General features: G+C 42.7%; 1 protein-coding gene across 2 annotated transcripts; it reads right to left on the bottom strand.

The window, feature by feature from the left end:
• Positions 1–918: 918 nt before the first annotated feature.
• Positions 919–11,323, bottom strand: LOC100280669 (uncharacterized). Of its 2 annotated transcripts, none has more exons than NM_001153588.2 (7): positions 11,070–11,323; positions 10,253–10,356; positions 8,184–9,980; positions 3,254–3,304; positions 2,606–2,704; positions 1,850–1,996; positions 919–1,349 (listed from the first exon to the last, which is right to left on the bottom strand). In NM_001153588.2, the coding sequence occupies exons 3-7, from the start codon at positions 9,837–9,839 to the stop codon at positions 1,218–1,220; spliced, it is 2,085 nt and encodes a 694-aa protein (NP_001147060.1). In that variant the 5' UTR covers positions 9,840–9,980; positions 10,253–10,356; positions 11,070–11,323; the 3' UTR covers positions 919–1,217. The 2 variants fall into 2 exon arrangements, with proteins under 2 accessions (NP_001147060.1, NP_001395041.1); NM_001408112.1 differs by having other exon boundaries at positions 8,184–9,825.
• Positions 11,324–23,748: the final 12,425 nt, after the last annotated feature.

The following is a 23,748-nucleotide window of genomic DNA, read 5'->3' as shown; positions in this document are numbered from 1 at the left end:
CAAGCCGGCCCGATTAGCCCAGCAATATTGGCCATCTATATTAGTTATAAATATTAAGTATAGTTTAGTTATAAATTTAAATACACATACGAGGACTAAATGATAAAACGAATCTAACAAATCTAATCAATCTATGATTCGATTATAAATCTAATCAATTTATGATTCGATTATGTTATGCTATTGTAAACATTTGGTAATCATGCATTGATTAGCCTTAATAAATGTCTCTCCGTCAATTCTTCAACAATTAGTTTTATAATTCAATTATATTAAATAATTGTAGTAGTGATTTAAACATTTGATATTTGATATAACATGTACTAAATTTTAATCACCATAACCAAACACCCACTCCCCTTAGGCCTTACTCTCGTATTTGCCTTAATCAACGTGGATTAAGATGTATACATTAATCCACAAGAGTATCCAAGGCCTTAGGGGTATTTGGGAGTAAAGTTTTTTCACAGTTTTGGAAGAATACTGCAGTATTCTCAAATACTGCAGTATTATATACAAAATGGTGTTTGATAAGCTGGGTAAAATCTCTGTTTTCAAAACTGAAGTATTGCAAATACTATAGTTGTTTTAAGGTACTCTAAACTTAGGTCTGGACCTCAGTTTTGTAAACTACGGTATTGTCATGACTAAAGTATATTATAGTATTTCAAAAACTGTGGTTTTTAAAAACTTTATTCCCAAACAGGGCCTTAGTGATGATGAGACACAACAGAATACACCGGAGATGCCGAGACGAGACGACCGCATTCTCACTTTTGTTTTACGGTACCAGTACAGAACGATTTCCTGCTACGAAGAAACGATTAACCGTCCCAAGGAACCGACAGCGTGTTCAAGAATCGAGGTGAACGAATTACAAGCTGCTAGTCACAGCACAAATCAAACAACAAAATCTGAGATGATAAGCGATCGATGATGATAGCAAATATCGCAGATTGCCCAAGTAAATCAAATGTCATTGAATAAATTTTAAATCCCAAATCTAAGATTGAAAAAAACAAAGGATAAAACTCCATGGTCTACAGCCATTGGCTTCAGGCAAGTGCCATGTACCACCTATAGTATAGATTCCCACATGTATGTTGATGATGGGAAAGGTGTAACATACTTTGCTAGTCATGGGAGGGTGTGGTTAGATGGCAACCACTTGCCCTGCCGCTACCGGCTTTTTCCTAAGGAAAAAGGCAGCCATGTTTTTAGGTGTCCAGTGCTGTTTTCTTGCAGATTGGGCACAGGTTTTTTATAACCAGCCATTGTTTGATACATGCGGTGTGGAAGTCATGACCACAATCCAGCCTGCCCAGGTCCTCGCCTTCCACATAGTCTTCCTGCAATGTTCAAGGTCAACAATGTTCAGTAATGCCAATGAGCTACAGCTGATCTCTGGAAGTAAATGAGTAATAATGCTGAGCCAGAACAATAAGCCCGTTCTAAGCAAGAGCAGTAAATAAAACAAGAGATGCTCCCCAAAACAATTATTATATTAACGCAAGAATTTTGACGAAAGCATTGGAGCCACAGCAAATTAAAAGACATGTTGCAACATGCAACCGCACATCATCTCATTAACAATTAAAAAGACAGGCCAACACTTCAGTGGACTCAACACACAGCAGGGACCACCTTCCAGGAATAATCATGTGGTTTTTCACAGTACTTGGACATCCACTACACCACAATCTAACATCATGCCTTAGTAGAAGCACCAGTTAAAAATAATGCAATGGATGAATCATTATGTCAGAATATAGCATCTGATCTCTAAAATAAATTCCTACCGAACAAATCTATGCAAGCAATTTAAGAGAACACAAAGTTCTCAAACTACCTGGCAAATACAGCATGGTTCAACACTTGTTGGAGGATCATCCAATGATTTTAAGACACATTTCCATTGTTTCAAGTTACTCAAAATCTTTTCTTCAGTAAGTCCTGTGTTTACGTACCCAATGCGTTCACCTAGTGCCAGCAATTCCTGAGAAACAAAGAAAATTGAAGTAATCAAACACAAATCCAATCACACCATGTGTGATACCACAGAAACCACAGTTTTAAAACTTGAAGTGCCTACAAATCTACAGATTAAATACTTCCTACTACCAGCAAAAATTCAGTAACTTCAGTTCTGAACACGAGATTAATGCAGTTTAAACCACATCATACAATTTTAGGATATATATTCTCTGCTTGAAAATGACTTAATTCAAACAAAATTAGTAGCCAAATGTGCCAGGATTCAAAATGTCCTCCCTAGGGATGTAAATGGTACGGATATTATCCGTTCGTATTCGAATTTGATCTGTCTAAGAGGGCTGAGATCCGATCCGTATGAGTCCAGGTACTTGGTATCTGATCCGTATCCGATCTTTAATTGTATCCATATTCTCAAAGTTGGATATTTCAGATGTCGATATTCATTCAAATCTTATCCGACACGACATGATAATATGTGTATCCAATCCGAATCAAAGAGAAAATATGGAACGAGTCTGTATCTGATTACAACCCTAGTCCTCCCCCTAATGTCCCCATTGACTAGGATTTAAGGTTTTGGGATAATTATGATAAAGAGAAATGTTGATACCTCATAGGACATATTATCCACATCAAGCCTCATATCCCGATGTCTATCAATCAAATTAGCTCGTCTCATAATAAGTGACCGGTCAATGAGAAGCAAATCCTGTACAAAATAAATACTATTAATTTAACATGGTACATCACAAATCAATCACAGTTGAACATCTATTTGGAAACAGATTAATTTGTACCATCACTGTCTAGATAAAGATAATACTTTATTTACTCCAAGTATAAACATGATGATAAGAGCTAGTTAATAAATTATGTTATATCTTGGAAATAGTTCTGACAAAATTACTAAGCATTGGATATATTATATCATTGGAGAGCTAAGAAGTGAAGATAACAAAACTAGAACAAACAGTTTGACCCCAAGACGCAGAAACTGGATCATGTGGCAGTAAGACCGTGTCCAGCAGACCACTCATATGATCACCCAAAACATTGTACTAGTGTATGATCATGTGTGGTTTGCATGTGCAAGTTAATTTGTGTGTAAACAATATATCATCACATTCAAGGGACTTGAACCCTCTAATAGACATATAGACTAATTTCAGGTGATTCAATCATGTGTGCAAACGACACGGAATGTTACACCTCCTGGCATGCTATAACAACAATATGCAAAACAGGAAGTAAATCTGACCTCCAATCGTGCATTTCTCCCCTGACGAATCTGATCGAAGACATTGCGGATCTGTGTGCGAAAACAGAAAAACATTCAAAGACGAAATATGGCAGGTAAAAAACAACAATTCTTATTAAAAAACCATTAAGGGGGTGTTTGGTTAAAGGGACTAAAGATTAGTCTCTAGTTTTTAGTCTCATTTAGTCCCTTTTTTGCCAAACACTAGGACTAAAATATGGACTAAAATGATTTAGTCTTTAGTCCTTCACACAGGTGCTAAAAGAGACTAAAAGCCCACAATTACCCTGTTGCTCTTACCTTCCCTCTGTAGTATTCGGTTGTGAGAGCATGTTTGTATAGACAGCTAATGTTGTGAGTGTATTCCAAGGGCATTTGAGTCTTTGGACAGTGTATTTAATAACTTTAGAATCTGTTTAGTCCCTAGAACCAAACAAGTAGGGACTAAAGTTTAGTCCTAGGACTAATTGAAACCAAACATGGCCTAAATTCACAGATATTTAAGACCAAAGGTGATGTCCAGTGCTAATTTAGGGAGCAGATCATTGGTTGCCATAGCATACACAACTAGCATGGTATTAATGAAATAATGAGTAGAGAAAGGGCATCGAGCCGAGTTGGTTAGGTGGTCTGAGTAGCACTCCTCAGATCCTGGGTTCGACTCCCCGTGGGAGCGAATTTCAAGTTGTGGTTAAAAAATCCCCCCGTCTGTCCCACGCCAAAACACAGGTCTAAGGCTCAGCCCCGGTCACGGTCGTTCTCACATGGGCTTCGACTTTGCTGTGTATGGGTGGGGCAGGGATTCGGGGGTTTTCTCGACCTATGTGAGGTCTTTTTCTTAATACAATACTCGGGGGTTGTCTTACCCCCTGCAGGTCGAGTTTTTTTAATGAAATAATGAGTACACCTTTATGGAACATGATATACAGCAACAATAGCAAAGCCTTAGTGCCAAGCAAGTTGGGGTAAGCTAGAGATAAAACCCAACAGAACCAATAAATCAAGGTTCGAGTACATGGATAGATTTTTTTGCACTCCCTATTCAAGGTTAAATCTTTGGTATATTCATCCTTTGAAGTCTCCTTTTACTATCTCTTTCTGTCAACTTCGGCATTCATCTTCTCTTCCTATTGCTATCGTGCCTTATGATCCCACTACGTGTTGGTGCCTGTTGAGATCTTCGTTGGACATGTCCAAACCATCTCAACCGATGTTGGACAAGCTTTTTCTTTAATTGGTGCTACCATCAGGGTGTGTTTGGTTAAGGAGTGGAGAATAATGGAGCGGTTCCATTTCTATTTTCTAGATATTTGATTTCAACAAAAGAGGAGTGAAACGACTCATGTAGTCTCCATATAGAAATTTACCATAAATAGTTGGAATGCTCCCGCTCCACCAAAACAACCAGATGCGAGCGCTCTTCTCCTCTCCTCTACACTCATATGGATCTCCAACTAAACAAATAACAGAGCGACTCTGCTCTATTCTACTCTTTAACCAAACAAAAAATGGAGTGGCTCTGTTCTACTTGCCAAACGCAGAATAGAATGGAGCCGCTTTATTCTAGTTGACTCTCCAACCAAACGCAACCTTAGTCTATCATTTATATCATCGTTATGGACTCAATCCCTTCCAGTGTTATTAAATTTTTGTTTAAACAACATTTAAACATCAAAATGCTAATTAGAGGTTGAAACTCTAGAACGTTAAAATATGGCCTAAAATTACCTTTTACAACGTTTAAACTCCGAGTTTTGGCGTTTAAGCGTTCTAAATTGTAAAACACAGTGTTTCATGCGTTTTAGACCATTACCTACTTTAGGCCCAATCCGTTAGTTACTTTTGGGCCCAAACCAGCCTAGTCTCCACGCGATTGCCCTACACCTTTGCCCTGAAGCCTAGTGGCTAGAAGCACGCCGCTCTCCTCTCTACTCACTACCGCCGTCTGAAGGTGTTGTTGTTCTCGTCCGTCGCGCCATGTGCACTCTCTCCCTCCACGCCGAGTGCGCCCTCTCCTCCTGCAGCGTGTGCAACTTTTCTGCGCCGTGTGCCGCTGAAGCCACGCAGTCAGCACCGCCCCTCTCCCTTTGTGCCTCTGTTTGCTAGCAGTCATGGCTAGCACACCGATTCCTCTCATCCTCTGTCTCTGTTTTGGTAAGCTATTATTCTTTGTTTTGGTTTTTAACTTTGTGTTATTGTTTGAAATTATGATATATTGATATTTTCCTATGTTGTTCAAAACTACGTTAAAGTCAAACTTCACACATGATAGTTTCAACGTTTTGTTGTTTTAGTAACCTTGATCCCTTCTTGTATGGCCACAAATCCAACGCAGCATACATTTTTACCAATACTTATCTGTTGAGCATGTATTTTTGTAGGCCAACATTTTGCACCATACAACATAGCAGGTCTAATCGCCATCCTATAAAACTTGCCTTCTGTAGTACCCCTTGCTCTACTCCTATAAAGCATCAATTTCCTGGTTTCCACCGTCATCCCTTTTGCAAAAAGTCCTTATACTTCTTTCTAGTCTAACCCGCGGTCCAGCTTATCCTCCATCACCAGCAAGCATGGCCCTTCTATGGATAAGGATGGATCTGCGCTCGGTCTGCCTCTTTCCAAGGCTGGTCACGCCCGTGTCAGCTACCGCGCCATTGCACCCGAGAGCCCTGAGAGGACGCGAGCGCCTCCACGCGAAGACCAATCCAGCCACCGCCTCCCCTTCACCTCGCCCCTCCGATTCGAGAGACCGATGGAGTGCATTACCGATATGCCCCGCACAGCGCTAGACAGTAGACCGCGCAAGCAGCACTAGCTCGGGTGGGACGTCAGCCCCACTGAGATGTATGAGGTTACGCGGCCGCGGCTTGGGTGGGACGTCGACACCGTCGAGACGTATCAGGTAGTCTCTTTTGCTGGCTCCATTTTCCTTTAATGGTCTATTGTTTGGGATGTCAGTTTTCCATGTGCAGCTCGTTTATTGGTGTTGTTGTTCTAGGGTTAAGTGGTGGATCTGTAGAATAACGGTAATTGTCACCATAGATTGACTTGTTCTGGTGTCGATCTATCATATTGCTCGGAGATTTAATGCAATTGCTAGGGTGAAGTAGTTGATTTGTTCAGCGTATGGTGGCCAAGGTTAGATGGTTGATTTATTCAGTGTTTGATGGCTGACCGGTGGTCAATACCGGTGGTCAATATTGTGGTTAGGATTGTTATGTTATAATCTGTACAAATATTGTATTTTTACATTATTTATTTTACCACTTGTAATTACAATAATCTGTCTGTCATATGTTGCGCTCGATAGATGATAATTTAGGAATATAATATTAAGGTAAATTATTCATTTATTGTTAGAAGCAGCTTTGTGTAGTCACCGAAGGTGAAGGTGAATTAATTGTACCATAAGAACTTAGGAATTTGTTAATGATTTGCAGAGTTTGAGACAGGAAGCACTTCCCCTTTATTGCTATTGTATAAACTGGTTGTGGCATGATATTGTGGTGATTTGGTTGCTTAATAACTCGGTTCAATGGAAAATTTATTGGTTCTACTTTCCATGTTCAGTTAGGACTTTGTGGACAAGAAGGTGTGAATGCCTTCAGTGCCGCTGCCGCGGTGTTTGGCCTCTCTTCATGTTGTGTTTCTTCTCAAGTCAACCAATAGCAGCCTCATGATGGTTCCCCTCCTCTAAGAGAAGATGACAAGGGTGGGCATTATGTTTTTACTGTTGGAGATAACCTCACATCTCGCTGTAGTTATCTGACATCAGCATCTCTTGCTGCCCATACAAATCTGTGCAAAAGTTGTGACTGATAAATTGAAAATGTGCACCAAGGGTTATGAGTTTGTGAAATTTGGTGATCCTACAGAGCAAGCTCGTGCAATGACCGAAATGAATGGTATGCCTTGTTCTTCCAGGCCTATGTGTATTGGTCCTGCAGCAAATAGGAAAAATACGGGAGGTGTTGTTCAAGAGAGGTAAGCATGGCCAGTACCATATCCCTGTGATTTTTGTTATCTTCTACACATTTGCTGATTGTTTCACAAGAGGATATTTCTAACTTGTTCTGTTCGTATTAGTCTTTTGGGTTGTTTTATTACTTGTGTTCAAATCAAAGATAGGCTTAGGTGTCGACAGCTTCACTTCAAGAAGTCAGAGATACTGAGGTCGATGATAGTATGTGTTGTTCATTTTCATGTAATCGTTGTTCACTAACATTTTATCGAATAATTTGTGTACCGTCACAATGCACAGGTATCTGACTAGTGACTAGTGTCATATAGAACGTCAGATGTTTGACGCCACTTCATCCATCTTAATTTGATTGTATGGCTAACATCTTCATCAAGATCCACGTCTCTTTGTAGCATTGATCCTAAATACCTAAAGATGTTCTTTTGGGCACTACTTGACCTTCTAACTGATATCTCCTTATGTATAGTAGCGCCGAAAACATCTCATATATTCGGTTTTAGTTCTACTGAGTCTAAGACCTTTGGACTCTATTGTCTCCCCCCGCAACTCTAGTTTCCTATTTACTCCTGCCCGACTTCATCAACTAGCACTACATTATCTGTTGCGCTAGTCATGATATGTAACAAGAAAAGTTAATTTCAACACCAACATTAGGAATTGCATGAAGATGTGTTTAAATATGGATACATAGCCACAAATACATCAACATAAAAGCATTCAACTTGGATGAAATCAGCTGGAGCACTTTCATGGCATGATAAGCATCTCAATGAGCAGAAAACTTGGATGAAAACAACTAGAGCTTTCTCATATGGCCATAATATCAAAAGAATTATATATCTCTAATCATTTCCACAACACATGCTGATGATATAACATAACGAAATTATCATGTAAGTACTAATCAAAACAATCAGTTCAATGAAATGATTCAAGGGTAGTTACCTCTGACATTGGTCTGCCTCCTTCCCTTGAAGCTATGGTCTGCATAAAAGACTGAAGGTCCAAGTAACCAGAGCTCTGCCTGTCTACAGAGGAATGACCGGGTCTTAAGGGGTGCTGCTGATGTGCACGAGAGCTTGATCCTGGCTGATGATTCCTAATCTCATGTGATGTGGATGAATTTCCACGGTGCTGCAATGGGATGCTTGAACTTCTAGAATGAGAAATGCCAGCAGAAATTAAGGACCTCCTGAACACATCAGATGAACCTCTTAAAGTTGTACTTGGCTGAGATACGTTGAACTCAGGGACTTGTGTTCCAACATTAACAGCAGGCCTGAGCATGGAACTAGAGCTGGATCCAGAATTTTGCTGGTTACTTATGCTTCCAGATGCAGATAAGAAATTTGTTGAATCAGCTGTAAACAAAGAACCTAACAAAAGTGGCTCAGGATAATCGCTTCCCAACAAGCTTGTACCAGGATCTTGTGAAGCAGGTATTGGTATTGTAGAACCAGAAGTGGAAGAATTCCCAATTCTTGACCCAAAACTAACAGTTGATGGACGGCGAAGATTTTGTGAAAACTGAGTAACAGCAGGCACATGAGATCGACTATGAGAACCAGAAGAAGAGCTAACTTGTCTAGGTTGCGCTGGAATAAATGATGACTGCTGCTGTGTAGATTGGTAAGCCGAGCACCTGAAACTCCCCTCAGGTAATAGACTGGGCAGCGATTGATCATAATCACTAGGGTTTATTCGCATCCGTGTATTTCGCACGAATTCGTTTCCACGTGGATCACTGTATGAAGAATAGTGATCAGACAAAGTAGAGCTTGCAGCAATATTAGTACTCTGGTTTAGCTGCTCCACAGGATGGTACGGAACACTAAAATTTGTTGCGGTGGGTATAGTAAAACTTTCACAGGTGGTCGGAGGAGGTAGCAGAGTACTATTATTCTGGTGACGATTGCGTGAGCTTCCGTTAGCAGAAGACTCTGCATGACATCCATCAAGATACTTTCTCTTAAAGGCTGCATGATGACTGTCTTGGCCTGCTGCACCAACAAAACACTCTGCATTCCTGGAAGAATTTCCTATAGCATCCGAAGAAACTCCATGATGCAGAATATGCTCAGTTATGAAAGAGCCCCTGTGGGCTGTGACAGTATTTGCTCTTGGTTGTCCATTACCATGTGCAAGATCAACATCATCAGAGCCAAATTGATCAGCCTGATTAATGTTGAGGTCTATGTTTAGGTTGTGTGAAGGCAATGAACTAGTGCCTTCATGTCTCCTCCTCTCTATACTTAACGGGGCACCAATAGACCGAGAAGAGGCAAGATGTTCTCTTTTTGCCTGGAAAAAGTTGTCATGATCAACTAAGCACTCCATTGAGCTAGATCCAGCTGGTTCCCACAAGCTCAAGCTTGTATTTTGCTGACCAATCAGGCTTCCACTTGGCATTCCCACCTCATGACTATTGAGCAAATAGTGTGGGTAGTCCTCATGCTCTAATGCATTTGGGAGTAAAATCTGTTCATCCACGTTAGAGTTGTTGGGAAGTAAATTCTGCTGATCCATGACAGGGTTGCTAGAACTAGAACCAAGCTGGCAAGTCTCTGAAGAAGACAGCATGGTGATCCTATTATGTTGCATCAAAGATTTAGTGTACCCTTGGCAGCCAATTGATTTCAATAAAAACAAGTCATGACCCAAAAATAGCAATGATTTACAACACCAAGTGTGTCAACCTGGCAAATACAACAAAAGCAACCTGGCAAATACGACAAAAGCAACCTGGCAAATACGACAAAAGAATAATTTTGGTAATTAGAAAAGAATCAGCATCGCAATTCACCATTTATCAAAATAAGCAAATGCAAACTAAAGTAAATTATGTCTGAACTGAACAGCTGCATCATTGGGAATCCTTAATAAAACATAAAGATGGAATATTAAGAAAACAGTCACAGTACACGTAATCAGAGTTACATTTGCAGTTTATACTCAAACAAAAATAATGTGGTGGTTGTTAAAGAAATAATGTAGGCAGCCAATGATATACATACCTCACGTACAACAACAATAAGTTATTAGACAACTGGTGGGAACCGCTGGAAACTAGAAACTGCAGCGGCGAACTGAAGAAAACTAGAAACTGCTTCCGTATATTCTGGCAAAAAAACATAACAAGTCAAATACCTTTGTTCGGAAACAACATAAAGAGAGAATATCACTATATCAGAACCTAACATCACAGCATAAGCATATGATTACCAAAAGAATAGGGTTACCAGCTTTAACACCAAACAGTGGGTTCTGCACGAACGTACAAATCATTTGATAAGTATCTAACCCTATTGTAGAGAGATGCACTCTCAAACAGGCTGTTCACTGATGACAAGCCAATGACTATTCATTACAGGTTGTTCACTGATGACAAGCCAATGACTATTCGTTTCGTGGTGGTCTCATCATTTGCACCAAATATAAACGAACCATGGTAGTGCTACAGAATTCCAATCCATGGAAGTACTCCATCTTTGCACATCCATCTCACAGTAAAACTCTCATTTCTACTCCATTCCTTCTAGGATAAGTGATGTTTTCACCACGAAACCGTAACCCTAACCATAAATGTTCAAATCGACGAAATTCCCATCCAATAGTCCAGGAGTTCCGCAGAAAAAAAAACACCACAAGGATCCGCCCCCAAAATATTCCGCGGATCTCAGCTCCCACGAGACCACGCCCCAGCCCAGCCCCATCAATCCACATCCCCCGGACCCCTGGCCCACAAGCTCAACCCTATCCACCTACCAACCGACCTACCCGACGCCAGGCAACAGGAAGAAAAGGCCAGGAGGAAGAACGAGAGAAACGTACGAAGCAGCGCCGCCCGGGCTTCGGTCGGCGTCCCCCACGAGCAGTCGGCCCCGATCGGCGTCGATCGGGGGCGACGAAGGGAGGGGGAACCCGGCGCCGCTTGCTGCTTTCTCCCTTCTGACCGCGTCCGGGCGTGCTCGAATGTATCGAGGAGGAGAGAAGGAGGTGTAGACGAGGAAGAAAATGAGAGAGGGGTTGCGGCGTTTTTCTGGGAGGGGCGGGTGGCTGGTGGAAAGGAAGGAAAGTGAGCGACGTAGCGGAACCCACGAGAAAAAGAAAGAGAGAGATAATCGCCGCGGGCGGGGCCCTGACCGTTGGATGGCCCCATCGACGGGTGTGGCTGCCTAGATGGAGGAGTGTGATCCGGTGTGCATCCTCGGATCCACCCAGCTCTGCTGTCCTCTCTCAAGCCGTGATTTAAAACTGCCCGTCATAAAGGTTTGTGGGATCTTCTTTAGGTGCTAGCAATTTATTAGGGTATGTTTGGATCCATAGTCAAGTTTATTGGTCACTCTGATTTATGAAAGACATCAGAACAAGTCAACGTAATTGAGAATAAGGAACCTTCTTCCCCTCAATTTATCTTCAGCTTCGAACATAAACTAATGAGGTGAAGGTTCTTAAGATTAAAACTTTAATGGAATTAAAAAACACATGAGCATACTCAAGAGAAATCTTGGTTATTGTGTTATTCGTATTATCTTATTCTTATTATAAGTGAATATAATTATACCTTCAAAGATATAAGCACTAACATGTGGGTAAAGGCAAACTCATCTTCAGAGACGGAGTTAACATGTGGGTAAAGGCAAACTCATCTTCGGAGCCGGAGCTGATCGGTGCGACGTAAAATAAGGCCCCTCTGCATAAGTATTGTTCACCTGTTTATAGGGACGCTCGGTATACAACTTTGTATGAAATTACAACCATAGCCTTTAACTATATACATATAGCTACGGAAACTACTGAGGACAGCAGACGTACTGCCCTTCTTCATTATCGAGTAAGCGGTTCCAGCTTCGACGACAAGCTTTGGTATAGCGCCTGAACCAAAGCTTCTTCCACTTCTTTTTTACATGTGTTGACATACTTCAGCAAACACGGGCTAGTTACTCTTAAAACATTTTAGAACTATTAGTTTTAAGAACCTTCGACAACGGCATTCCCCCAACACTATAGTTTTAGCTAAACTTTAGCACTTAGGCTATCCGCAACCGTTACCCCTAAATTTTTCCCCCTATATCACTTTTTCCCCCTATTTTTCTCTCTATTTTTTCATCTCCCGCAGCGGTTCCCCCTAAATACTCTCCCTATACCCCACTACAACTATAAAATATCATTTTCTATATCTACTATCAATTTTTTATCCACTAACAATTACTCGTGGACCCACAGCACAGTGTCGTAGGGGGTGAACAGTGAAACGCTAGATTGAGGGTGAGAGAGAAGAGGGCCGGCTCAAAGAGTGGCTTGTATGGGGCAGCGTTGCGCGGTCAAGGGAGAGAGCTGCAGCCGCTACGAAGGGGAGGGGGCTGCTCAGCGCTCTCCGTTGCAGACAGCCTTAGAGATCAAAACATGAGTGCTAAAAGATGCTAAAAGTGAAGTGTTAAACTTTAGCATTCAATAGCAGTTTAGCTCCTCAAGGTGTGCTAAACTTTAGCACCTTGCTAATATTTAGCACATATGTTGGGGGCCCTCACTGTCGAAGCTCTTCAAAACACTAAGACATCAATGGTTTTCAAGTCTATTTTAGATTTTTCAAAGCAGTAAAAGAAGTTGAGCTTTGTTTAGAGCCTTCGTTTGAGTGGTGTACACGTAAAGCCGAAGCTAGGAAGCTTCGGCCCAATGATCTGAGCGTGCAAGAGCAAGTAAACGAGAGAGAAAGCCTAAAGACCTTATCAGCACGTCTACAAAGGAAAAGACGATAGTACCCTTACAGGATCATATGTGTTGGTGTTTGTAACCGACCGCGCACCACAAGGTTACCCACGTGATGCTTTTGGGTAGGGAGGTGTCGTTGACTGTGACTCGATGGTACGTGCAGGAGCACGTCATACTTGTACAAGGATTTATAAAGGTTCGGACTGCTAGAATGCATAACACCCTACTTCATGTTGAGGCCGTGTACTGAAATTTCTCTGGAGTATGAGGATTACAAGTGAGCTGTGATGGCGCTCAGGGTTGTTGATGAGGGCTGGTGTGTGATGGCATGAGATGATATGATTTTGTAGGAGTCTCCCTTGACCTTATATACACGACCAGAGAATTATCCCTTTACAAGTTGTGATCACTATCTATTCTACTTATCTCCTCCTTTATCGTGCCATGTAGTCCTGCTTATCTAGAGTTCAATCACTTCCTTAGTCGAGTTAGCGCCGAATGTATAGCTCTTCGAGTGTGTGCAACTTCATCACCCGAGATATCAGCGCTTCGGTCGACGCATAACTCGGATGCCCAGTCTTTGTCTTATTGGATCAAGTTTGCCCAATCTGGTTGTAGCATGTTGGCCTGTCTCGCAAGGCAAACCGTCGGGAGGCCCATCAGGCGGCCCATGACACATTTGTGTGTTCGTGAGGACCCGAGGGATATCTATCCCACACAGGCCCCCGAGGCTCAAGCCAACTTTCGAAAGTAGTTGGCTCGAGACTCTAAGGAATAATGGTGCCCTTTGATTTTTTTTTTCTAGGCTTTTGAAGGCAGCTTTGCTCCATCTCTGTACCCAGGTGCACCCAATGGGTGTAGCCCCCGAGCTTTGAATTGATTTGAGCATCAATCAACTCAAAAGCCTTCATTATCTGCTTTTGAGTTTAGTTTTGTCTTATCGTAGGTGCACCCAATAGGTGTAGCCCCGAGCTTTGAATTGATTTGAGCATCAATCAACTCAAAGGTCATCACAATCTGCTTTTAGAAGGTTCTGGTTTACTATAACAAACGTGGCCGACGGAGACTCGCCCAATTGAAACTGTATCGGCTGAAACCTGGTCGACTGGACTCAAACCGATGGAGGTCCGGCTGAATTATGTCCAGCCAGGGTTTTTAATACGACCTGCTGACTGGGTTCCAATCGATAGAAGTCCGGTTGACTCCAGTTTGACCAATCTTGAGTTTGTCGTTTTGCAACTTCCATGGATATCTCATGGATCAGGCTGCTTCAAAAAATCCCAAAAAACCCGGCATGTACACTCAATGGGTGCGCCCAATGGGTATGTATGTTGTCTTGTCTCAAAATAGTAACATGATGTGACAGGGTGCAGTAGTGCATCTGAATGGTTGGTATTACTCTTCTCCGGTGCCATGTTACGCCAATGGGTGTCAGTGACTTGCTATTTCTTGGAAATTTACACAGCTCTTGAAGTCTTTGTGATTGTTCGTTGTACAGACGGGAGCCGAAAGGTCGTCCCTTGGCTTCTTTAAATAGATCGTCCGCCTGTGACTTTCTTCTTCACTCGCTCTGGTCTCATTTTTTCTCTCACTTCTCCACTACCGAAAGAAAACCCTGATGGCCAGAGGCAAAGGCGCAAGGGCAAGCGCTGCAAGAAGGATTAGGGCGAGAAGCGGAAGTGTCCTCCGATCCGGCCATCGGAGGACTTTGGCGATTCCGAGTTCTCGGAGGAATAGTTCTCCTTTAAGGGCAAGGAGTCTCCATCATCGGACCCCCTCTCGACGTCATCTAAGGGTTTGGATGACTCGATGGTGCTCTCGACGGCGGAGAGGGCCTACATCTGGTTCATCAAGCGGGCAGGGCTCAAGGGATCGGACGACTCGGAGGAGGACTTCGAGGAGGAGGAAGATAGCGGTGGCGAGGACAGGAGCGGCTATGACAGTGGCGATGAGGGCGACAATAGTGGCGGCGAACGGAGCAGGAACAGTGGCAGTAGCAGCTACGACGGTGGCGACGAGAGCGACAATAGTGGCGGCAATGCCGGTGGCAAGGCGCCACCGGCATAAGTATTAGTATAGTGTAGTATGATGTAGTGGTAGGTAGTTGTAGTAGTAGAAGTAGTAAAGTAGTAGAAGAAGCGGAAGTGGAGGTTGTATTTTGTTAGGGTCGGTTCATAATGAGTCGACCCTTTCTCTTCTGTAATGACCCCTTTCCCACATGAATGAAATCTGGTTGCTGCATATACTCCTTAATGCTGAGTTTCTTTTGATATGTATACTGTGTTTGAGATCTTGCTTACTGGTGTTGAGTCACTCGTTCCTTCCGACTTATATTCTGACTGATATATTCTGATTGATTGTGCACAATAGTCGACTACCTGACTTAGTCTGCCCGGCTGGGAACATGTCCAACTTATATCATCCGACTTAAAGTGCCTGACTTAATAGGTCCACAGTGTGCGAATATACACAACTCTATTTTTTCTGCCACAAATCTCCCTTTGAAATTCTCGTTCCTCTACGGGTCCGTGCTTGATTTCGTGCCTTAGTGAAGTCCCATGGTGCCCAGGAAGAAGAAGTAGGGGAGCGCTGCACCCATCATTCCCCCAATCAATCACAACAATCAGCTTCCTTCTATGGTAATTATGCCTCAGTTGTCTCCGAATCCGACTTGCTTCACTTAGTTGAGATTGGTGTTCTTCCATCGAAGGACTTGTGCTCTTGGCGGGTTTGGCAAGGGATCACCGTACTTATGGAGGATACTCATGAATCTGTAGTCTTTGTTCCTTTCTTGATTCGGGGCCTAGGTTTACTTGTTTCTCCATTTTTCCGCGACCTTTTTAATTTTTACTCTCTCAATTTGACTAATCTGAATCCCAACTCTATTCTTCAAATTGCTATCTTTGTTCATCTCTGTGAGGCCTACCTCGAGATTAGCCCGCATTTTGGATTGTGGAAGTACTTGTACCATTGCAAACCAGGAATGGGGGAACATGGAGTGGTTGGTGGAGCCAACCTTGAACTCCATCGCGGTAGAAAGGCTGAGTACCTTGATATCCCTCTGAAGGGTAGCATCAAGGGATGGCGCTTTGAGTGACTTACCATGGAGAATTATAATAAGTCCTTGCCTGCACGCTCTAGAAGGTAGCCAAATGTTCGTGTGCCGAGTTGGATAGAGGCCCTAACCGACTCTGAAGTTGCCAAAGCAAGGATCTTGTTAACTAAAATTGCTGGTTTGAAAGCCAGAGACTTGACTACTGAAGCTGTGGTTATTGACTTTGTCTTCAAGAACATTCAACCTCTTAAGGATAGAGTTCACCCTGTGTATCTGTACATCGGTGTAAGAGATCCTTCCCGAGTGATAGACAAACAAATTGTTGGGGGCCTTCGGCTTCTGAAGGTCCTCAAAAACATGATTTGACAATGTTTTCCAAGTGAAATATGTGAGCAGGTATCTTCGGAATCGAATCATGAGTATACAAGAGCACAGTCAGGACGAAGCCTGAACGAGACGAAAGAGGATTATGACGAAGGTCTAGATAATCACGAAGCTATGCGCAGGAAAGCTTCGGCATGATAGCAGAAAAGGGGAACCGACTTAAAGATGAAAAGCCAAACTAGACCTCGAAGAATTACTATAGGGTTATGGATAAATGTAAAGGGCATTATTGTAATTTTGCATGGGCTGCGACCCGTGCCTATAAATAGGTGAACAATATCCTTGTACTGTTCACGCTGACTTGGCATTCACTTTTGCGTCACGCCTGTACTCTTTTCCTTCAAGCCGAAGGTATACTTGTAATTTATTCTTGTTCAAACAAGTAATAAAAATAAGAAATAGATTAATAATAATATTTACAATAATTGTGTCACTTTCTATATTATGCTTGAATGTTCTCCATTTTTTATCATGATCACGAAGGTATGTCCTTCATGACCTTCGTCCTAAATTCATTATATCCGAAGGGAAATAATGATTCGGAGGACGAAGGGCCTTTTGATACTTAACATTTTGTGTTGCCTTGTTCTTAATTCGAAGCATTTGAGAACAAGTCCCCAACATTGGCGCCCACCTCCGGTGAACTCACTTCCATTTTTTGAGTCTTGAACACTTTCGGCAAGCATCACCTTCGTCATGCCACCGAAAAAAGCTTCAGCGACAGGGGCTGGTACTTTACAGCCGCTGGATCCCAATCAGGACGTCCTTTCTCTTAGAGAGGCCCGAAGCCAGAAGAGGAAGGCTGTTAGTCCAACACCTCCGGAGGATGACCTGGATCAGGAGATCCAAAACCTGGAGATCCTTCAGCAACAGGTGCAGCGCAAGAAGGAGAAGATGGCTCGTCTAGCTGATCTTCAGAGACAGATAGACGAAGCTTCTAAAGAGGTTCGTCATCTTGTTCAAGATGATCAGAGCCGAAGGCCTCCACGCAGAGAGCTCCATCAGGAAGGCTTCCACAATGAGGATGACTGGTATGAAGATTTCCATCATGGAAACTTTGCTTTTGATGATGCTTCTCCTCTCTCAACAGAATTGCAGGCTACACCATGGCCACAGTCTTACAAGCCACCCCAACTCCCCATGTATGACGGTCATACAGACCCGAAGCAATTCCTGATGAGCTATGAAGCAACCATATCTTCGTATGGTGGCAATACGGCAGTCATGGCAAAGTCCTTTGTCATGGCCGTCAAGAGCATTGCTCAGACCTGGTACCCTTCTCTTCGGCCAGGGACAATCACCTCTTGGCAAAAGTTGAAGGATATGCTGATAACTAGCTTCCAAGGGTTTCAGACGAAGCCAGTCACTGCTCAAGCTTTATTTCAGTGTACCCAGGACCACGAAGAATACCTCCAGGCGTACGTCTGAAGGTTTCTACGTCTGAGGGCACAAGCGCCAACAGTGCCCAATGAAATTGTCATTGAGGCCATGATTAAGGGGCTTCGGCCGGGACCTTCAGCGCAGTACTTTGCCAGGAAGCCACCACAAACGTTGGAGAAGCTGCTCCAAAAGATGGACGTATACATTCGAGCTGACAATGACTTTCGCCAAAGAAGGGAGGAAGCATTCAGGTTCTCTGAAATGACCAGGGGCTTCGGAGGAAGATTTCACCCGAGGCACGTTAGGTCAATCCATAACTCTGCTCAAACTGATGATCGAGGGAGTCAGCAGCAAAGGCCACAATATTCTTCACAAGCTTCGGGCCAGCAGCAAAGTTCTTTTCGGCCGCCAGCGCCAAGAGGCAGAGACGCTAGGGGCTTCAGGGGAAGGTTTGGAGATCAGCCAAGAAAAATTTATTGTCTATTCTGTGGTGAAGATAAGGGCCATACCACTAGGATGTGTCACGTTACCATCCAGAAACAGAAGGAGATAGCAGAAGCAGCTGCTCAACAAAGTCAGCCGAAGCAGGTCATGCATACTGCTTCATATCATTCGCCTTATATTCCAGAATATGTAGGCAACCACCCCGCAGCTTCTGTCGCTTCGGCAAGCCAACCCCAAGCATCTTGGCAGCATCCACCACCACCGCCGCCGCCGACGTAGCGAGGACAGCAGCCAGAAGGGAGTCAGCACACTCACCTTCAGAGGGATTTCAGAGAGGAGTCCGAAGCTCGCACAGTCAACAGCACTGTGCCAGAGTCGAAGCACATTTATTGATGAATATCCTACTCCAACAGTAGTTCTTTCGCATTCTTACATTCAGTATTACCTTTTTTGTTAGTAAGAAACAATTATGAGGAGTTTAAGTGTCTTTTGTCGTTTTTCGATTTCTTGTAACATTTTTGTCTATTACCATAATAAAAATATGTCTTTCTCATAGGTTTGATTCGCCGAAGCATACAAATTTATGGTGGCATGAAGGACCTTTGTATTATCAAACATTTGTTCTAACGGGCATAGTACAAATTCCTCGAAACAGTAAAAAGTCGGTCCTAAGGGAACACAGAGTAAGTTTTCTAAAAGTACAGCGAAAAATAAGCGCTGATTCCGCCGAAAGTAAAAGGCGAAGAAGCTCCGAAGGGAGGCTTACAGCGAAAAATAAACGCTGATTCCGCTGAAAGTAAAAGGCGAAGAAGCTCATAAGGGAGGCTTGCAGCGAAAAGTCAGCGCTGAGATAAAAAGTGTGTGTGCTCTATTACAGGGATATGTATTTGCGGCAAAAATATCATTTTGCATAACATAACATCATCACATCATTCTGCATAACATAAGCATCATACATCATATTGCATGTGGAACAAGAAGGGGATACAGTGTTGGTCTTCGGAGAATATTTTGGAAAAGAGAAAAATCGTGCTAAGGCACAAGACAAATCGAGATGAAGTGTAGCCTCATTGGAGATGCCACGCAAAACTTTTTTATAGCTTCGGAAAATATTTCACGAAGCTTGGACATTTTTCATCAGAGAAGTAAGCAAATTCTTGTGATATAGAAAGGATTTTCTTCACGAAGCATGAAAAGAAGGGAAGGTGTTTTTTCGCCGAAGACTCAAAAGATGGTATGTATGCAAAATTTCATGCATCGTAAAGAATTAAACTATAGATTATATATTACATTCAAAGTTACAATATATTACACATGTTACGTTCTAAATGTTTCTACAGTAACATTCAATCCTCCTTAAGCACTATTTCTGCAGCTTCATTCAATAGCTGGTCGACAACCTTGTCCATAATGGCTTCGGCCATTTTTCTAAATTCCTCGTCCCCCTTCGGGTGGGGGCCCGGAGATGCCTCAGCAGGTTCTGAGGGAAGAGAAGATATGACTATATTACTATTACAAGCCGCGAACAAGGTCTGGAATTAAAAATTACAACATAATAAAAACCACTAATTAATACCTATTTGCCCCTCAGGTTCTGTACTTTTCTCCGAAGCTTCTGCTACTTTTCTGGCATCGTGGATGCCTTTTTCACTCTTTTGAATAATTTCTTGCGCCATTTCTCGGTCGCCGTTGTCCCAGATATCGGTGAAGAATTTCCCGCCGACCATGCTTGCTTCGGGCGAGGGGTCTTTAATGTCTTCAGAAGACAAGGTAGCTTCGGACTGCGCCAAGGATCTTACATGCTCGCAACCTTTCTTCTCCAAAACAGTAGCAATCCCTCTAGCACCCGAAAAAGCACAGATGTCACCGCGGCTATTCAGGATTTCCTCGAAGGCCTCTGCTTCGTGACTGATCCATTCCATTGGACCTTCAGGATTGCCTCTCGAAAAATTCTCTTCACTAGAGAATGCGCCAACGCTGGCGAAGCTGGATTTTATCTTCTTGACGCATTCTATGGATTTAACATAGCATTTTCTCTGGGATGCGCGAAGCTCCTTAACACTTATCTCTAAATGATTGGCCAATTGATCATTAAGCTCTCGTTTTGTTTCTTCAAGTATACGTTCTTCTTTAGCTCTAGCTAGCTGTTTCTGAAGATTCACGTTTTTGGGCTTCGGCCTGGGCCTTTGAGGCAGCTTCGTCCTTTTTTACCTTGTCTACCAATGTGAGTAGAATTTTATCCTTTTCCAGAGCTTCGTTTCTTAGTTTAATAACTTCTGATCGTAGGTTGTTGAACGCGATCTCATAACTCTCGTCTTCGGCATTCTTTTGTGCTCTCAATGCGTTGCTTAGAATTAAACCCTATATGTAAAAGAGCTGGTATAAGAATAAAAGAATGAGTCATGAATTATAAAATTTCCAAACGCCCAATTTCCATACCTTCAGGCTATTGTACGCAAGACTATCCGCGAGATCCTCCTTCGTCATAGCACATAATCCAGCTTCGAGCTTCAGAAACCCCATACTTCTAGCCATCTCCTGGCAGACGGATAATTCTTTGTTGTCCGGGAGGCAGTATAGGAAATCTTCTTCGTTCGTCCCATTGAACACTAATGCCCCCTTCGGATATTTCAATTCTTTGGCATAGTGATTAGCTTCAAAAACTTCTTCTTCCGATAACTTTTTCCCCGAAGCATGTCGCACGATATAATCGTATATTTTGGAAGATGCTTCGGGGGCAGCAGTATTAATTTCTTCGACCAAAGTTGGCTCTGACATTTTCATTTCTTCGGTTGCCTTTGCAATTTTTGCTTCTTCTACTTCCAAAGGTATTACCTTGGTTGGTTCTGAAGGCTCGGTTTCGACTTCAGTCTGTTGCTTCAGAGCTTTAGCAACAGATACTCCAGTAAGCACCTCAGAAGTTTCAGCAGTCTTCTTTGGGGTTGTGCTTGGAAGTTTAATTGTTTCCAAAACATCTAACACATTAACCATTCTTTTTCTTTTTGGGGTTACTGTTGGCCCCTTTTTAATTTTTGCTGCTTCAACTTCTTCTGAAGGACTTAAAATTTCTGATATTTTCACTCCCTCAGCTGATGCTTTTGCTTCTTCCGTCTTTGATTCTTCCATCTTTTCTGTCGCTGGCACTTCGGCCATTTCTGTGATTTCTTCCAGCAGGGTTGGCTCTTTAGCCTCGGTGGCCGAAGAGGTCTCACCGGTGAACTCAGGCACCGTGGCTGGTTCAATATAGCGTGGCCGGTGTGTGAGAACTTTTATCCTTTTTCTCTTCGGCGCCGGCTCGCTAGAAACAGCCGTAGCTGTTTCTTTCGCAGAAGTTGTGCCCTTTCTTTTTTGCCCCCGTATTGGATAGCGATAGTCGGGGTAGACAAACCCGACTGCATCAAACACTCGATTGAGTCTTTTCTTTTTTCGGCCTCCGAAGGCCGCTGACAATGCAGTGTCTTCGGCCTTCGAATATACCCCAAGCAATTCATCACTTACAGTCTCAATACTCTTTAACCAATCATCATCTGGTTCAACGAACTTGTCTCCGTACTTGAATGTATACTTTAGCCTGACTAGCCCACCTTCGTCAGTTTCTTTAACAGTTTCTTTCGGCATTTCCCAATTATCTGCAAGAGGCCACACTCTGAAGGCAATGTGTTCTTGTATTAAATCCCTTGTCCCAATAAAAGAGCAGACTACGCCGAAGGCTCGTTGGCATTCTTCGGCTACTTCATCTATTTCTACCTTCGGTTTCCGGAGTCCGAAGCGTTGCCAGATGGGGCACATGATGATATCCTTAATATCTTCTCGAACCTTCAAATCATTTTTTACATAGAACCATTCTTTCATCCATTCTCCGGGCCATCTCTTCCGAAAAGTGGGCACGGGACAACTTGATCCAGAGCGAGCACCGAAGTTGTAGCAACCAAAGTTGTTATGATATTGCTCTTTACCCCAGGGCTTCGTTTCGTATAACAATTCATGTATATTGCAAAAGCTTTTCGCACTTGGCTCTAGGCCTTGACTCTTCACAGCCCAGACGAAGATTCCCATTCTCATTATTGCTTCAGGGGTAAGTTGATGAAGGTAAACCTGATATATTTTCAGAACTTCTACCACAAATTTACTTACAGAGAATCGTAGTCCAGCTTTTAAAAAGCTTCGGAAGATAACGACTTCATCATCTTCGGGAGTCGGCACAGTTCTTTCTCCGGCATCTGCTCTCACAATGGACATATCTCGAAAATATCTCCCCCTCATGTTTTCAAGGTGACTCTGCCCAATAGTTGATTTTCCGAAGACTGAATGGCTTGGTCGCCATGGTCGATCTTCGGAATCTTCACCCCCACTGTCTGCATCATAACTGTCACTATCACCAGTATCTTCAGATAAACCTTATAAAATCTCCCTTGTAATCTTCTACGTATTCGTCTTTGCTATTGACTCAAGAAAGCCCAGATGCATCTCTTCAGAAAGGCTCAGCTTCATTTCGGCAGCAACCTTCTTATCCTCAGACATCCCTTCGGAATTCTTGCCTCTCGCTTCCGAAGCTTAAAACTAGGGAGGCAACCAAATATTTGTGGGCAGAAAACTATTTGAGCAGGCAAAACAGATGGCAAGAGAGCGTGCCAAATAAATTGTGGTGAGCCCCTATTTATACGCCCATTATGTCGAAAACTGGAGGGTCCCGCTTGTCAAAGACTGTTGCTATTCTACCAAAGGGAAGGTGTTTTTTCGGACCTTCGGCTCAAAGCCTTCGTCCATGTCGCAATATAAATTTATCATTCCAGCAAATTAATATTGCGAGGGGCTACTGTTGGGGGCCTTCGGCTTCTGAAGGTCCTCAAAAACATGATTTGACAATGTTTTCCAAGTGAAATATGTGAGCAGGTATCTTCGGAATCGAATCATGAGTATACAAGAGCACAGTCAGGACGAAGCCTGAACGAGACGAAAGAGGATTATGCGAAGGTCTAGATAATCACGAAGCTATGCGCAGGAAAGCTTCGGCATGATAGCAGAAAAGGGGAACCGACTTAAAGATGAAAAGCCAAACTAGACCTCGAAGAATTACTATAGGGTTATGGATAAATGTAAAGGGCATTATTGTAATTTTGCATGGGCTGCGACCCGTGCCTATAAATAGGTGAACAATATCCTTGTACTGTTCACGCTGACTTGGCATTCACTTTTGCGTCACGCCTGTACTCTTTTCCTTCAAGCCGAAGGTATACTTGTAATTTATTCTTGTTCAAACAAGTAATAAAAATAAGAAATAGATTAATAATAATATTTACAATAATTGTGTCACTTTCTATATTTTGCTTGAATGTTCTCCATTTTTTATCATGATCACGAAGGTATGTCCTTCATGACCTTCGTCCTAAATTCATTATATCCGAAGGGAAATAATGATTCGGAGGACGAAGGGCCTTTTGATACTTAACATTTTGTGTTGCCTTGTTCTTAATTCGAAGCATTTGAGAACAAGTCCCCAACACAAATATCAGAGGAAAATATCTTGAGCTGGAT

Source organism: Zea mays, chromosome 2, assembly GCF_902167145.1.
Source record: "Zea mays cultivar B73 chromosome 2, Zm-B73-REFERENCE-NAM-5.0, whole genome shotgun sequence".
Taxonomy (NCBI): Eukaryota; Viridiplantae; Streptophyta; class Magnoliopsida; order Poales; family Poaceae; genus Zea; species Zea mays.
Note: the sequence above shows the minus strand (reverse complement) of the source record. Positions and strands in the feature narration are given on the sequence as shown.